The sequence below is a fragment of the Hermetia illucens genome, chromosome 5 (assembly GCF_905115235.1).
Source record: "Hermetia illucens chromosome 5, iHerIll2.2.curated.20191125, whole genome shotgun sequence".
NCBI classification, from domain to species: domain Eukaryota; kingdom Metazoa; phylum Arthropoda; class Insecta; order Diptera; family Stratiomyidae; genus Hermetia; species Hermetia illucens.
In genome coordinates, this window is record NC_051853.1 from 31,606,858 (window position 1) to 31,625,425 (window position 18,568).

General features: G+C 42.6%; 1 protein-coding gene across 2 annotated transcripts; it reads right to left on the bottom strand.

Annotated features, from left to right (window-relative positions):
* Positions 1–2,606: 2,606 nt before the first annotated feature.
* Positions 2,607–18,568, bottom strand: LOC119657334 (nose resistant to fluoxetine protein 6-like). 2 transcript variants are annotated; one of them, XM_038064203.1, is made up of 10 exons: positions 18,191–18,568; positions 17,712–18,063; positions 14,208–14,281; positions 13,544–13,719; positions 13,373–13,488; positions 13,105–13,315; positions 9,709–9,899; positions 9,267–9,390; positions 2,891–3,226; positions 2,607–2,831 (listed from the first exon to the last, which is right to left on the bottom strand). In XM_038064203.1, exons 1-10 carry the CDS (start codon positions 18,432–18,434, stop codon positions 2,625–2,627), a joined length of 2,031 nt encoding a protein of 676 aa, XP_037920131.1. In that variant the 5' UTR covers positions 18,435–18,568; the 3' UTR covers positions 2,607–2,624. The 2 variants fall into 2 exon arrangements, with proteins under 2 accessions (XP_037920131.1, XP_037920134.1); XM_038064206.1 differs by lacking the exons at positions 9,267–9,390; positions 9,709–9,899.

The following is an 18,568-nucleotide window of genomic DNA, read 5'->3' on the forward strand; positions in this document are numbered from 1 at the left end:
CGTGGCTCCCCGCCCAAATTTGTTTCATTTATTGCATCTTCTATATACTTCGCCTAAACCTACCTCTTTCACTTAATTGTAGAATTGTTCAACAGTTTGTCTGAACTCCCTCCTTTGCAGGGATGTCAACCTCCCGCACTCAAAACGGGCTCTCCAATTTCTTCCAACCACCCCTCCTACTCTTCCCTTCTATTCTCCTCTTTTATAGATATATGTTCTACATCACTAACATCCCCTGGGGGATGATTCAACACCACTAAAACGCCTGGATGGCACTCTCAATCTTTTCCTTTACAAACGGTACCTCTTCATATTTCCTTGTAGGTCACCGTCTGTCAAAACTAACGCCTACCATCACTGAATTTGAAGCGAAGCTGTGCCGGTCCAACTCCAAACCTATTCGCTCTCAAGTTAATCTTAGCCTCAATCAACGTGTATTATCTAACTTTAGGTTTGATCAAGCTCTAACAAATTTTTACAATAACCCTTACAATCTCCTCCCCTATTAGGTCTGTTTATCTCCTGCTCTTCTGCGATGTTATCCAACTTGGTTCACCAAAGAAATCCATGAAAACATTCACCTGAAGCATACACGGCGGCGGATCTTGACTTTTAAGAATCTCACCCACCTTGCTCGTTTCAGGTCTATGCGCTCAACTTAATTGTTAAAAAAAACTGATAAGGGATACTTGATATCATCGAGGCCGCCCTATTTGAAATCCTTTTGATCCCATACTTGTTATTCCCGTAACCCCATCTAATCTTTCCCCACTTTCATTAATTTCGCTGTCTCCATTGACAACTCCCTTCCCCTCCCCAACAATCCTGCGGCCTACTCTGCTCAAACTTATCTACCGTGTTTACTTCCTCGACCACTACTCCTCTATGCCTCCCCTAGGTGCAAACTTCTTCAAATCGCTCGCTCTTCCTCTCCTTACCCGTTCCTTGGTTGACCTCCTCACTGGTAATCTTGATACCAATGTTCAGTCTGTCTTAAAATCTTCCCTGTTAGCCGCAAACAATATACCTCACTCCACCTGGAAGGAGGTACATGATGCTAACACCGATTGTTCTAAAGCCTACGTTCATCTCATGACCCTCCTCCAAACAGTTTCTACATAGTTCCTGTTCTTAGTTACTCACTCCGATCCTTCCCTCCTTCTTCTGGCTATCCCAAGGGCTCTCTACTGGGTCTATTTCTATTTTTAGTTAATGGCCTTCCCTCTATCCTTACTTACCCGTGTTTGCTTTACGCAGAAGATCTCAAATTATTTGCCACTGTTTCGTCTTTGCTGGACTGTGTTTCCTTGGAATCCAAACTACAGCATCTAGTGCTTGGTGCTCGGTAAACAAGCTGACATTAAATATCAGCTAAAGCAAATCACTTAAATCCTCCTCAACATCCTTTCTATATTCTCTTGATGTAGTGCCCTTAGGTGTAATCTTCGATGACAAATTTCACATTTCCAAAATGTCTGGTCTTATCCTACGTTCCTCCTACGGCTTTACCTCAACCCAGCCTTCCTAAATACTTTTCATGATAGAAACATCCTTGAATATTTGCCTTTAATTTGACCTTCCTTTCGCAACTGTGATTAACTCAAAAATTCACCCTAGTTAGAATCCACGAGGATACGATGAAACTCATGCGACCTCTTGATTAGCCCATTTTCGTTTTGCGTGGTGTACCAAGCATCGTTGCCTAGTAAGCATATAGGGCGATATGGAAATCGATCTTGGCCCGCCAGTTACTCTCAGTTTTTGTGATTAAGCATAATGATGAACTGCCCTTTAGTCGCATAGCCTATTCATTACGTTATTACTGTTCTATAGACCGTACCCCACATGCTTATATCGGTCTTCTCACACAGCTGTTTGGAAGAATTTCTTATGCCCCTCCATTTGGTCTTCATTAGGTTACCTAGTCGGTGCTTACATACTTTCATCATTTAAGGCTCCGATGTAGGCGGATTTACACCCAATATAATTCAGTGCCACACCGCGTTTTGCAAATTATATAAACGAGCGTTCAACACCTGCTCCCAGGCCAGAGATGGGGCAGCATCTGATCAGTTGCCTCTGCCCTGGACAAAGGCGTAAGTCTAATTTTGCAACTTGGGTGCTTGCCCAGGACTAAGAGGTCCGTGGACCACAATTGTGAAAGTAGTTGCGGCAGTCTGCTATCAAGTGGATGAAGGACTCAGGATTCCTCAAATTCTGAAACAAAATTTTCAATAAATTTAACCATTGTTTAGCGCTGAGGCTCATAGGCACGGCCTTACCTGTGACCAGGAACCAGCGTGACCTTAAGAAATAGCCGAGTGTTGGTTGTCACTTGACTCAAATCTAAACTAACCCAAGCAAACCCATTTTGTTTTATTGATTGAAAGAGTCCTGAATTCGCAATTATTTGATTTAAGGCCGCACTAATTTGAGAAAAAATGTATTCCTAATTTTTGTGTACTCCCTCGTTGAGGAAAAATATAACTATTTCGATTTCATTCAAGGTGCTCAGAACTCCTTCAATCAGTAAATACCCGAGGACTCTTAAATGACACATCTCGGGTGGATACATCTACTGACTTAAATACAATGAACAGATTTTATTTATATTTTTGAATTCCTTATACATTTTCTAAAGTACTAATCACACCATTTCCGATCACATTACGTTTCGAATATTCTTCCATGTTGTACGAGTTATCCTGGCTGCAAATTTCAACCCTACCACTCATCCACTTCTCTGCATTGGTCACTGGAAGCTCAAGAAATAAAACAGATACAATGGAGATACAAATTGTGGTGCCGAAATTTCCCCAAAATAACTCCGACTACAAGAAAAATAAAAACCATTTTTTAACTTTCAACTTATGAGTCTTCCTCTACTTACTCTATCATAACCTCCAATGAAAGGGCTTGTCCTTATTATGCCATTCGTGTAAATATGTACCATCATGTGGATGATGTAAATGGCATAACATAACCTTGACAGCGGTTTCCATACTCGCAACGTGAGAAGCTTATTCACGGGGCCTCCATAGCCTTTAGTACAAGCAAAAATTACCCAGCTTATCCAGAGAGACCAGAAAAATCTGCTGAGTATCTTCATCAAGTCACGTCCTAGCGTGTGACTGATACCGTCTATCCATTTATAACGACTGTACTCCCCAACTATCAGAGCCGCTATCAGGATGAATGCTAGTGTCCAAAGGCCTCGTATAGTGTGCTGAAAAAGGAATAAGGTATGATTGTCTGTTTCCACGTTAATCCTTAATTGGAAACTACTGAGCTTAGGCATGAAATATAAACGGGGCTGACTTTTTTTAAAATTCTATAGGAGCCCGATCCTACCCCCATCCCCTATACCTAAGATTCGCTAATTCGAAGATCTACAAAGTTGCATCCTATCGCAGATACTATTGCTTCTCGTTATCGGTGACGTTCTTCATGCTACATTCGACAGAGTATGTGAAGGGTTTCAAGAAACCATGACATCCTTCTTCAAATACCATGATTACGCTATTGATATGTGCTCGCTTTTATAGGGAATCATGAACCTTATCCAAATAGTTCTGAATTACGAAGAAACCAGCATGGTCGAATTGAAGGTAAATAAGAACAAAACCATGGTTCTCAATCTGACGCACAGTTTTATTTCTGCTGAACTTGTTGTTCCTCGGCCGTATATTAGGTGAAGAGGTAGCGAAGAGACAATTGGAGTAGCAACCTTGTCGACTTAGTCAACATCAAATAGCCAAGGAGAACCTTCAAATAGTGGCATCGGGAAACGCTGTATTCACATCGACTTCCTGCTCATGATACATTAGGCGAACGCTCCAGCTAGGACGATCAGACTCGAGTCTACACGGGACTCATCTGAAGTGGCTTCGGCCACGTAGCCTCACTAGAGGCTATCAGGTATCATGAGGTACCATGAGACATAATCTCCTGAGAGCATATGTCTTCCGGAGAATTCCTCGGGGGATGGGTTCTCGGCTCAGTTATTAGTGGTTTATCCATTTGGAGGACTTTCATGGTGGCTGGGGTTGTGCCCTTATCACGAGTAGGAGTTGCACTGCACAATTCGGGCGGCGCACGCCTTAGTTGCTGTAGAGGTGTTAGGTAGGCCTTGCATCCGCTGGTATGAATAATGAACTTGCCCTTAATATACACCAGTGATTTGTGGTCTCCAAATCAATCCATATCCGAAGAGGACCCTGGAGTTAGGCCAGTACACTATGAGTACATATGAGAATAGCGCACGGAAAGTGCCACAATCATTTGAAAGCTCCGAATTCCAATCAACCCTTGTTTATGACATATTACCGGAGTATGCAGGCCCCACGGATGGAGCCGACACTGAAGTGCAGAAATCTTGATAAATGGTATAGACTTTCTGATCTTCTAGTATGCCAGATTCGTACCAACTAAAACTAATCCCCCAACTCTGCTACCCATTGTCTCCAAATCCTAAGCCATTTGACCAAGCTCGATGGCGTAATGAGTGAACAAACAGATGCCATTAGGGTAAACGAAGTTTCTGAAAATAGAGTCATCGTATATGTTCTAAGGCAGCTTGAATAACGTCACCGATAATAAAAAGAAATACAGAACAGTGGTGACAGCATCTTCTTCTAACCGACTGCTGGTTTGATTTCACATTCATCGTCAATTTTACTTCTATGCAGGATAAAGTCAATCGAGCTGGAGAGAGCTGGAACGTGGGCTATTCTCATAACAACCACTTGACATTTTTCGTCCACTTATTGAGGGACAGTGTAGGAAACCTTCAAAGCCGAGAATGAGGAAGCCAGCAAGTTGGCCAGCAGAGATAATCGAGTTTTCTTCAGAACAAAATGCAAGTGAGATGATATACTTCCCCCCTCGCCCAAGAGACCTATAAGTATTGATGGGATAGTAATCTACCTAACCTTCGCTCAGGTCGTCTTCAAACCAAAAGACTGCCTAGATGGCAATAGGTTAGACTAATTAAGAAGTAAGGAACATTCCTGTAAAAAAAATTTAAGGAAACCTGAAACTAGTTGTGTAGCGAGATAAGTGACACTTTAAAAACAAGTCGGGAAACCGGACGCTGGACGCTTCAGGTACGAAAGGTTTTGTGTATTTCTTAGTACGTAGCACGTAATATATCCATATATTATGTGAGAGTATCCACTTTCGGGTGATATTGACATTCATAGTCTTCAATTTTCAAAGAAGCAACAAATTTGAGGTATTATAACTTTGTTAGTAATAGTGCGATTTCCACCAAACTTGGTAAGATCATGCTCTATATTATAGCCTATATAACTGCAAAATTTCATGGTACTAGGATGAACTTAAAGGGGGTTTCTAACCAATTAGAAAAAATTGTAGTAATACACTATTATTAACTTTATTTAAACAGATATCGGCATGGAAGGTATTTCGGATCCCAGGCACCATATAGTGGCAGCCCCCTGATTTTTTTCAAATTTTTCGGTTTAGTAGTTTCTGAGAATGGCCCCCTTAAAGAAGTGATCACTTTCAACCCCCCGCGCTCCCCACCCTTCCAACGAATGTCAAAACTAAGATCGGCTTTGAAAAGTATTAATCGAGAAGTTTAATTTGATACCCCACATGACTATATTTGATGAAAAAAAATTTTACACCCCCCTTTTGCATGTATGGGGACCCTCCCTTAAATTCGACGTAAAAGGATGTAATTCACTATATGCGTGAGCGTTCACAGTTCCCACCTTTCTACCAAATTTGGTGTCAATCGCTATAACCGTCTCCGAGAAAAATGCGTGTGACGGACAGACAGACAGACAGACAGACAGACACAATAGATTACTCCCGGTTGTTGAGAGCCAAGGCGGCCTTTCGGATCGGCAGTATGGGTTCCGTAAAGCCAGATCAACCATTGATGCCATCAAATTGGTTACTGGCTTGGCCGAAGATGCAATTCACGGAAAGGGTAGTACCAGCAAATATTGCGTGGTAGTAACCTTGGATGTGAAAAATGCATTCAATTCGGCCAATTGGAATCTAATACGGAAATCTTTAGCGAAGGTTGGTATTCCCACCTATCTCGCTGCTATCGTCGATAGTTATTTAACTGAAAGGAGGCTCTGGTATGACACCGATGACGGACTCCAGGAGTACGTTGTTTCCGCGGGTGTCCCGCAGGGCTCCGTATTGGGCCCACTACTGTGGAACATCATGTACAACGATGTATTTAATCTTCCCCTTCCGGGGGAAGCCACAGTGGTGGGTTACGCTGACGACATAGCGCTGGTTGCTGTCGCAAAACATCTCAAAGATGCTGAGTTATACTCAAGTGAGGCAATCGGTGCTGTTAAAAGTTGGCTAAAGAGCTCTGGTCTGACACTTGCGGAGGAAAAAACGGAAGCGGTCCTCATCACTAGGCGCCGGAAGAGAGATTACGCCTGTATTAGAATCGGGAATCATATCGTCACTTCCAAGCCGACCATCAAATACTTGGGAGTGGTGATAGACAGGAAGCTTAGCTATAAGCAACATGTGCGGTATGTTTGCGACAAATCATCCACTGCAAGTATGGCCCTGGCAAGGATGATGCCGAACATTGGAGGGCCACGGCATACCTCTAGGTTGCTTATAACCAGGGTGGTGACCTCGATCATGCTCTATGCAACCCCAGTTTGGAGGGAGGCGTTGTGGATATCAGGGAACGCTACCAAACTGAGTTCAGTCTACAGGAGGACAGCCCTGAGGGTATGCTCTGCCTTCAGGACTGTCTCAGATGATGCAGCATTCGTCATCTCTGGAATGATGCCGATTGACATCTTGGCAGATGAGATGGCGAACATATACAATGCAAAGCCAACCTCTTCCTCATCGCGGACGAGGAAGACTGAAAGGGAGAGATCCATAAATAGATGGCAAGAGCGGTGGGAACGCTCAGGAAAGGGCCGGTGGACGCACAGGCTCATTCCTGCCATCAAGGAGTGGTTGGAGAGACGACACGGTGAGATTAATTATAATCTCACCCAGTTTCTCACGGGGCACGGAGGATATCTCCAATACCTTCACAGGTTTAAATTGGAGACCTCACCCGATTGTCCAAATTGCAATGGAGTCCCAGAGGACCCAGAGCATGTATTCTTCCACTGTCCGAGATTTGTGGAAGAAAGGAGGAATCTAGAGGAGACTCTAGGGGAGGTGCTGGTACCAGAAAATCTGGTGCCGAAAATGCTAGCACATCAAGAGAATTGGGATGCGGTAAACTCCATGATCGCATCTATCCAAAATAAACTGCGAAAAGCAGAGGAGAGGAGAATAACGCGGTCACGTGCGCCGCGTATAGAAGAAAGGTGACAAAGCTAGAGTGAGCTGACTCCGCCCCGTGATGTAATACCTTATGGTGGTTCCGCGGGGCAGGGAGGGAGTGGGGGTGGTTTTAGTGGGTAAAAATCCCACACGCTGGTGTGTCCAGACCAATGTCTTTTTGAAGATTTCCACCTCCTCAACAAAAAAAAAAGACAGACAGTAAACTGATTTTAATAAGGTTTTGTGTTTACACAAAACCTTAAAAACGAACGAGTTGTGCTGAGGATATACAGGGAATGACATAGACGCATTGCATCATAGCAAGGGAAGGTTCGTGAAAGCCATAGGGAACTTGAGAAATAATAGCAGCACTCCCAATAATCAAAGAAGATCCACTTAGGATCCTGAACTCTGAACCTAATAAGGCCTTCAATCACCTCATAATAAAATCATCATCATCAACGGTGCAACAACCGGTATCCGGTCTAGGCTTGCCTTAATAAGGAACTGCAGACACTCTGGTTTTGCGCCGAGTTCCACCAATTCGAAATCCATAAAAACTGTCTTGCGTCCTGACCTACGCCATCGCTCCGTCTTAGCCAGGATATCCTTCGTTTTCTTTTTCTACAATAGATTTTGCCCTTATAGACTTTCCGGTCTGGATTATCCTCATCCATACGAATTAGGTGACCCGCCCACCACAACCTGTTGAACCGGATTTTATCCACGACCAGACGGTCGTGGTATCGATGATAGATTCGTCGTTATATAGGCTATGGAATCGTCCATCCTCATATAGGGGACCAAAAACCTCTTTTGAGGATTTTTCTCTCGAACGCGGCCAAGAGTTCGCAATTTTTTTTTGCTAAAGACCCAGATCTCCAAGGAATACATAAGGGCTGGCAAGATCATAGTCTTGTACAGTAAGAGCTTTGACCTTATGGTGAGATATGAGCAGTTTTTATAAGCTGAAATAAGCTCTGTTGGCAGCCAACAACCGTGCACGGATTTCATCATCATAGCTGTTATCGATTGTGATTTTCGAGCCTAAATAGGAGAAATTTCTAATCTTCTCAAAGTTGTGGTCTCCTATCTTTATTGTTTTCGTTTGACCAGTGCGATTTGATGTTGTTGGTTGCTTGGTTTTTGGCACTGACGTTGCCACCATGTGCTTTGTCTTGCCTTCATTAATGTGCAGCCCGAGATCTCGCGCCGCCCGCTCGATCTGGATGAAGGTAGACTGTATATCTCGGCTTATTCCTCCCATAATGTCAATATCGTCAGCGAAGGTCAGTAGTTGGATGGACTTGAAGAGGATAGTGCCTCTCGCATTCACATCTGCATCGCGAATCACTTTTTACCAGGCGAGGTTAAAAAGAACGCATGGTAGGGTATTCTCTTGTCTTAAACCGTTATTAATATTGAATGGTCTCGAGAGTGATCCTACTGCTTGTATCTGGCCTAGTCAGTCTTATTAATTTCGCCGGGATACCTCATAATAATATTACCGAACATATTCTTGGTCTTAGACCATCATTCCGACTGATGATCCAAATTGACAGAAATTATCTAAAATTTAAAAAAAAACGTCCCTCTAGTCTAGTGTGACTGGGTTGCGGGGTTAAGTATTGGTAAATTGAGACTGACACTAGATGATGGTAATTTGATCTTTGCAGTGTCATTGGTTTACTCCCTCAAAAATGTGACATAACTTTGGATCTATGCTTAGCAATGAAGTAAATAGTTACGAAGTGAACGTTACGCTTAATCGGTATGATGGATCGCTGACTAGGTAGAAAACTGGACTCTATTTTCTACATGCCCACTCAAGTGAAGGATAAATGGATTTGCTGAAACTATTCTTCCAAATTTATTAAATTAAATCATACACAAATCGGACCAAAATGAATCGAAATTTTTCAATCCAAACTGCCTTTATCTGCAAAGATATTTTTTATCAAAAAAAAATTTACCTCCGGAATACGCATTTGACGGCCCCTTGTGAAAAACAAAATGTATCCGAGTGAAACTCCTATTAGCCACGAAGTAGCCCCATAACAAATTTGATAATGTCCATATTCATAAATCGGCAAATATCTGAAATATTGGTAGAAAACAAATAAAATGTTAAAAATGAATTAAGACAAAAGACTATTTCCTTATAGAAATTAGGCAAATATCTTGCATAAAGTTCTCATTCCTTCCAGTGCCTTTTAATACTTATTCTGTACTTTCATGGAGTGAATACTGGTTTTGCCATCTTTGAATCGCTGGAAGTTGTATCTTTTACTTTGGAAACCCTATTGCATGCTTACCAGTTACTACACTCCTTAGAAAGCAAATAATACGTGCTGTTACCATATTTATATAATATACTTCAGTTTCTTAGTTTAATTACTTAAAATTTCGGCTAACCGCTTACTAGTTTCGTTTTTCTGAGCATCTGTTTCTGGTAAGGAGAAATATGTCGCCGCCATGCATGCTGGAATTAAAAGCAATAATAGCCAAGCAAATTTCAAACGCCATTTGAAAAGAGGCATCAGGATCAACGGAGAAATCACATATAATTGCATGTTGATGGAAAGGTACCAGGTATGCTGCAGACACTATAATAAACGGAAATCAGTGTAAAATATCCATACTTTCATTAGAATCAAAAATTGTATCTAAGTAATCCTCCTATCTTGCTCTCTCAAAAGATTTCACAAACCTCTAAACCTCTACCATGCAAAAGCTACATCTGCATTACAAGGAAAATTTCCATTTCCATACCGAGATCTGAGGAAGCAACGTCAGATCACAAAAAAAAAAAACTCGACATTGACGACAATTCTGAAGTAGGAAGAATAGTAAGGAATCTCAAGAGAACACAATAAGACTCCTATATAAGGCACATGGACAACGGCAGGACTCATCGACAAGTGAATGAAGAAGCGAAATGGAACTAGAAACAATGCCGTAAAACCTCAACAGAGTCGCCATTGACGAGTCCAGCTAAAACAGTTACATCAGAGGATATACCCTTCCCGAGCAGGAACCGCATCAAAATTAGAACAGAGGTTAGAAAATGCGTCAACCAGTTGAAACAAACCGGGGACTGAGGAACGCACTAACGCGATAAGGGAAACAAAACGAAATGGTTCCAGAAAATTTTTCAAAGGAATTGAACCAACCGTAGAAGCATCTAGGCTATACAAAGCTACAGCCAAATATATAACAATATTCTCTAGAAGAAGAAAGATGAGACAATCTCTGAGAATGAGATGGAGGAGGTACATTTGCTTCACAGAACTCATTTCCCTGCGTCTTAACGCCCTACATCAATATTAACATGTTTACCAAGCAGAATGACTAAAGGTATCCCTTGAGGTTCTTCTGGAATTGACTCGTCTCTACAGAGAGGAGCGTTAGGATCATAGTAGGAATACTCGTGTGTGTGTGCGAAGCTACACTTCTGAGCACTCAGGCCGTGTTGACCCATTATACTTGCCACCCCCGTATAACGGAATATTCCGGATTCGTTAACGTATCGCAGGATTTCCGTTAGTGGATGTGATGCTACCCGTCGCAATTGGAGAACATCGATCCCAAGGATCTGATGCCTGATGCGTCCATGGGCCGGCCATTCACATAGGAAATGCTCCATGGATTCTGCTTCCTCATTACAGGAGGAATACGTATCATCTTGAATAATTCCTATTCTGAACATATGCCCAGGTAGTGGATTATGGCCTATCAGAATGCCCACAATACAACGTTGCGATGCGCATGTTCGGTTCTGGTAGGAAAAGTTTGGTGTGTCGAGCAGCATTTAGGCTCTGCCACCTGTCATTGTGGGAAGCTTATTCCCAGTTTTTGAAAACAGACTTAGCCAATGCTACTGATACTCCAATTGCTGGCTCCGGTCCCGCCATAGGGGAGATTGACCCCTCTTTCACTAAAGCATCCGAGATTTCAATTCCCTCTACGCCACAATGACCAGGTACCTAGAGTAGTTCCACCGCATTGAATCTAGAGATAGAGTTCAAACCGTTTCTGCATTCCTGAACGATCTTCGGGGTGATCAAAGGACTACTCAATGCCCTCAATGCAGCTTGGCTGTCACTGCAGATTGCGATGCGCCTGCCCTTCAACCGCTCGTCATTCACCCAATTTGCCGTCCTTAGGATCGCATAAACTTCGGTTTGAAAAACCGTTGCATATTGTCCCAAAGGAAAAGCCCACTTCTCGTTTTTATTCGAGAAGTAGACTCCAGCTTCAGAACCCTCTTCTGTTTTTGAGCCATCGGTGTAGAAGACTTCCGTATATCCCCCGCCACGTATTCCTCTGGGTCTTCCCAGTCCTCTCTACGCTTCAGGGTAACTTCATATCTTCTACCAAAAAGATGTATGGGAACACGAAAATCGGAAAGCATTGTAAGAACTGGATTCAGTCCTCCCAGTAGCTCTTCCAATGCTCTGTGCCCCCACCATCCGTTGTTACCCCATAGATTTAATCGAATTAGTCTATAAGCTGCTCTCATTGCAGGGGCTGCAAATTGAGTAGTGCATTCAGAGCTGCGCCGGATGTCGTGCTCATGGCACCAGTGATACCCAGACACACAGTTCTTTGCAGTGCGGCTAGTTTACAGTGAAAACCTTTTTGTCTCACCTTAACCCACCACACTACGGATGCATATACGAACATCGGCCTAATGATGGCAACGTATATCCACATTACCAGATAAGGCCTGAGTTCCCATGTCGAGGCAAAGGTCCGTCTGCACAGCCCATAAGCTGTGAGAGCTCGTTTCATTTTTACCTCTACATGTTTGTTCCAAAAAAGTTTTTCATCTAGAGTGACTCCCAGATATTTCACTTCTTCGAAGAGTTGAAAGGTAGTCATCTCAGTGAGGCAAAATCCATCCAGTTTTTTCCATTTTGTGAATAAACCCATTGTGGTTTTATTTGGATTAACTGACAGACCATATCTGAGGCACCAGCTGTCTATCAAATCAACGGCACGTTGTATATTCCTACACACCCTTCCAAGATCCTGATCAACGGCAAACACAGCGACGTCATCAGCATAAGCTTGAGCGTGTAGTGGCAAATTTTGCAGTTCGCATAGTAGTGAGTCGATCAGCATACTCCATGGAAGTGGCGATAGCACACCTCATTGGGGGCAGCCCTTCGTTGCTTCTGTAGATAGCGATTGACACCCACCTCAGCACACAGCAATCTCTGCGTTAGCATAGCATGGATCCACTTAATTAAAGCATCATCAACACCATACTCTCTGGTGGCATCACAAAGTTTTTGAAAAGGCGCGTAGGAATACTCACTGGCCATTGCAGGCTAAATGATCACCTAGGGAAGCTGTAAATATCTGCAGACGAGGAGAATGATGAAAGTTCAATTAATGTTCTGGAACAGCGTCTGATACTTGTGTAACGTAAGTTAAGGCCCCCTTGAAAAAGCTTTATACTAGAAGCCAGACTCAAACACCTGAAAGTAGGGAATATCCTAAAATCCGACAGAAAATTTTCAAAATATAATTATATAGATTGACTTCACCAAATATCGGGATGGGAGTGTTTTTAGAATTCAAAACATCATGCATTTTTTCAGAAGTTTTCAATAGGTAATTTCTTGGAATTGGTCCCTTGTTAATGTGTAATTTCTCAACTCCCCAGCCGCTCCCCTTATAACCAACGTCTTTCATTTAATAGCCCAGATTACACGAAGGCCTGCCAATTAAAAAAATATCCAAGAGCTCCATACTGTAGTCTTTAAATACGGGGTTTCGGGGGGGTTTAATTTTTCATCTTACCATTTCTTCTGGGTTAACATAGTTCTGAACATATCCTAGTGTGCTCCACCAAAATTTCCGGCATGGGTTGAAAACTTCAATTTCTGTATTCCAAAGTGGTCCGTCTCCAATATATTTGAAGAGCGTTGTGCAAAACAAAACTGCGGCAGCAAAAATCGAGAATAATCGCACATATCTATGGAAGAACAGCCTTAAGATGTTGAGGGATGCCCTGTAGGAAAAGAATTTCCTGTTATATGCATTCTTACTTAAAAAATATTCTTCTCACCTTTTTTGTAACTCTCTGAATACACTCCATGTAACTAAAAGTCCACTCAACAGGAAAAATGTATCTATGAAGAATGAGGCTCGGAATAAAACCTTACCATAACCTTTTGGTATTGACTAAAAAGAAGTTTATCAGTTGCTGCTTTTGGGGCTATAGTATGAGTTCCGTTACTTGAGTTTGTTTCATTTTAATATCGTAAGATTCAATAACCAGTATCCAAATTATTGCGAGGCATCTAATTCCATACAAACATTCGATTGTATCTGATGAAAGAGGTTTTCCAGTGTTGAAAAGTTTCCTTCCATTTGTGAGTAAAGAAAATCCAGTGAGGAATTCATTTTGTCTACCTTAAATAAGACAATATGCATACAATAATGCATAGGAGTTTCATTATTTACATCTTAAATGCAAATCGTCATCACAAACAATATCGTTACCCAAATAGATATTATACTATCCGCAAACTTGAAAAATAGATTACTCGATCCTTATCTGACTGAACATTTTGAAACAACATGCATTTAGTACTAATATTGCTTGACAACAACTTAACACTTCGAAGCATAACATGGAGCTCTGGCTCAATGTATCTTCTTTATCACACTTAATGCTGGGCCAATAATAAGCCTACAGTAGCAGAAAGCCAAACAAAAATATTCATATCGCAACCGAAATTCGAACCCGGGCGACAAGACGAAAGGGCGATTCTCAACCAACTCAGCCATCGCACAGGCAGCTTTTAGTATATATTACTTCGTCGAAGTGGTCACACTTATGCTATCCTTTTTCAAAGTAGAATATGCAATGTCGTTCTTGATTCTAATATTTAACTTACATATCACACACTCCGTATAATATTCATAAAATGTAGATAGAATCACTAGTAACCCCATGGAAGCAAATATCGAACTGGAATGGAAGAAAGAAATAAAATTAAAACAAATACAATCGTCGCTTGTTATTGATTGCATTGAACATAAATATGATATTTTACTATTAAAAAAAAATTATATCTAGCGACTAGTGTAAAGTCTTGTCTTCTTTTTCTTCAGCCTTTAGCCCGTTCACAAGCGGGTCGGCTCGTCGTGATCGGTTTCGCCATTTAACCCTGTCGAATGCCTGATCTGGGTGCAATCTTGAGGCTTTTAAATCCCCATCCAGCGTATCAAGCCACCGTTGTTTCGGCCTGCCTTTTGGTCGTTTACCATCGACATCGATTTCAGATCAATCTTGGCAAGTCAATTCTCGAATGACAGATGACTAAATTACAACGAATCTGGAGAAGATTCTGTCGAAGGAACATAAGAGCCCATCCTTTCTTAAAAAGCGAAACCTTGAAGCTGCTGATTCAAACACACTTTCCCGTCAGCGAGGAGGACTGTGAATCAGAACCTTGCTTGGAGGGTTTGCGGCCACCCCAACTGTGCGAGACTATCAAATCGGTAATTACCGAGGATAAGATCGGCTGGGCTATAAACAGCTTCTCCGCATATAAATCTCCAGGCCCAGATGGCATAATGCCAGTCATGTTACAGAAGCACCAGGAAAGTGTTGTGTCGTGGCTTGTTGAAATTTACCGGAGCTGCATCTTTTTAGGATACGTACCACAGTCCTGGAGGCGCGCACAATCGAAAGCGGGCAGGCGCGGGCATGAGTCCGCGAAGAACTTCGACCAATCAGCCTGACCTTTTTCGTACTGAATACCCTAGAGTGCGTCCTGGACATTCACTTAAGGACGATTATGGAGAGAACGCCTTTCTCTAAATCCCAGCATGCCTACCTCAAAGAAAAATTCACAGAAACCGCCCTCCACGAGGTAATTGGCACTGTTGAGCGGTCGCTGCAGTACAAGCAGTATACCCTAGCTGCCTTCTTGGATATAGAGGAGCTTTCAACAACGTTAGTTCCAACACCATCAAAGAAGCCTTGACCGGTATTGGATTGGAGGGATATCTCACGTATTGGATTATATCCATGCTAGGTACCAGGATAATCCAGTCGGATCTGGGAGGCAACCACTTTACCAGAGCTATGAACAGAGGCATGCCCCAGGGTGGAACTATCTCACCGGTGCTCTAGTTAATAGTAATGGACGAAATTTTACATACATTGGACAGCAGCTGGGTGCAGGTGGTGGCGTATGCCAACGACTTGGTGATATTAGTATCAGGAATGTTTCTATCCATTATGAGCGACATCATAGAAGGAGCGTTGTGAAAGGTGCACCTGTGGGCCGAACAATGCGTACTCGCGTATAAATCCAACAAAAACGCAACTAATGCTATTCACCACCAAGACAAGGATATCTGAATTCCATCTACCACGGCTGAATGAACGAAGATTGGTTCTTTCGTCTAATGTAAAGTATCTGGGTGTAAACCTGGATCCTAAGCTAAATTGGAGGTTGAACATAGAACTGAAGGTTAAGAAGGCCTGTATAGCCTTCTATGCCTGCAAGAGAACCTTTGCAAAGAAATGGGGTCTTCTGTCGAGGATGGTTCTCTGGATGTACACCGCTGTAGTGCGTCCGATCCAAACGTACGGCTCTATTGTATGGTGGCAAGCTTTGAGAAAAAAATACAATTCGTGTGCAGATGCTACCAGGGCTCTTCGGTCTTGCCCGGCAGATACTCTCAATGTACTCCTGAACCTCCTCCCCCTAGACCTCTACATTAAATACGTTGCATTCCCCACAGACTATGCCTCACGCAAGCTGAACTTCACGAGAAACTTTGCTGTGGACTTTGCAACCAGGGCAAAGTAGAAGACTGGCGGCGTGTTGCACGGTTATGACCCAGTATTCTTTACCGACGGATCAAAGATGGCTTGTGAAGTCGGCGCGGGGGTTTTCTCGAGTACACACAATGTTTCTCGATGGTTGAAACGTGATTCGAGCCCCAAGCGTAAAAGTAACGTAGCCATTCTGACCGACAGCCAAGCGGCCATCAAGGCCTTGTGCTCAGCGACGACATCTTCCAGGCTGGTGAGGCAGTGCAGAGACGCGCTGAACCGTCTAGGCGGCACGCTCAAGGTCACCCTCCTCTGGATTCTCGGGCATAGCAACAAAGAGGGGAATGAGCGGGCTGACAGATTGGCCAGGCAAGACTCTGCTCTTGGCAGTCCTTCGGCGAATACAGTCGGTGTTCCGCTGGCGGCTGTCGCACTACCTAAGATAGCGAAAGCTTATGAACTGTACCAAGTCAAGAAGAATTTGGCCCGCTTATAAAATAGCCCGATCAAAAGAGCTCCTGTGCCAGACGCGTGCAAATGCATTCAAGATTATGGCGGTCTGCACGGGGCACTGGCACATAGGGGACCATGCCGCTAGGCTCGGCATACCCTACAATTCGCATTGCCAAAGCTGCGAAGAAGAAAGGGAAACCCTCATACACTTTCTGTGCGATTGCCCAGCTCTGGCTAGAGTCAGGCAGCGGACACTGGGTAAATCATTCTTTAGGGACTTCAGAGAGATTTCTAGCTGCAGGGTGCAAGAGCTGCTTTCTTTCGTTGAATGCTAAAGGCTGGCTCTGAAGATCCGAGCCAGCAGGACTCTGCCTCCCAGCTCCCATAACAATAGTCACGATCTTAGGGAGTTTGTGGCATCAAAACGGCGCACTAAAGCGCTAATTGGGCTCCTCGGAGCGGCCACTGACTGTGTTGTGGTATTGACGAATTGATATGTTATGATGACGTCACACATGTTTTCAGATGCACCAAAATGTAAAAGTTTTACCTTCTATAACTTTGTTAATAATAGTAGGAGTTCCTTCAAGTTCCCCAAAGTTATGCCTTATGTTATCTCTTATGTAAGTGCCAAATTTTGTAGTGCTAGCATGGACTTAAGAGGGGTTTCCGGCTAATTTTCTAAAATATGATAATAAACTATTATTAACTTTATTTGCGCAGATTTCGGAACGCGATGTATTTTAAGGCCTAGATTTCGTTTAGATACACCACAGTGATTTTTTTTCATGCTTTTCGGTTGGATAGCTTCTGAGAACGAGACCTGTTGCACATTTTAATGGTCATATTTTGAGCTCTCACTCTGTTTCACCCGATATCAAATATGGATTAGATTCGAAAAGTACTAATTGAGTAGTTTCATTTGATACCCCACATGGCCATATTCTGTGGAAACAAATAGTGCATCCCCTTTTCGCATGTATGGGGAACTCGCCTCCCCCTTAAACTCAACACAAAATGGCGCCACTAGCTTTATGTAAAGGGATTCACAGACTACACAAAACCTTAAAAAACACATAGTTATTAATGTCTGATATGAAAACAAGAATATATACGAGTATATACCCAAGAACAGTTTCATACATTATATACTTACATTGCCGCAATTTCTGTGGTACTGAGAAGTAAATCCTCTTTCTTTGTGCACAATTCCTTTCGAAAAACGCTGGCACTAGTTATTTCATAATCCAGCAGAGACTCTAGAGAATCTATCAATTCATGTTGTATCTCGACAACGTCACATGTACACGGTATGCAAATTCCGATGAGTAAAGATTTCCTTGATAGACTTACTAAATTTCCAACCGGAATTTCAGCAAGACAATATTGGCCTCGTATTAAATCACCTCGAATATTTTCATCGATACTTAAACACTGGTCAAAATGACCGAACGACGCATAGTTATCCGATAAAATGCCCGAAGGAAGCTTCCCCCAAGAGTCGAGAACTGTTGATAGTAAATAGAGGTTTTGAAAAACATACTCTGATCCTTTGGACACAAAACTTAAAGAGAATGTTTGAGAAGTGATAAAGAAGCACTAATTGCATGAAACAACGAATAGAAAGTAACGTACACTTGAAGGCCCAAATCTCATTAAACATGGATGCCAAAAGAATGTCGCTAAAATCCTTGATGCAGCCACTTATATTCAAAGTACTTTCGATGCTTATTTCATCTATATCAATGTGGATCTCATTTCGTCTTTTATAAAGCTTGATCGCCGCATCCAGGTTCAAGGTTTTATTGGATCCTTTCACAAACGACGCACACGCGAATATAGTTATGAAAATACAAACTGCACTTGAAGCAAATTCCATTGTTAATATTTATGACGAACTGTTTTCCTGATTCCTCCATAGACCCCGGCCGAATCCAACTAAGAAACGCAACTCTTCAATCAGGAAACTAACCGAGACAAAGTACTACTGCAAGCATTCGACCTGGAAACTCA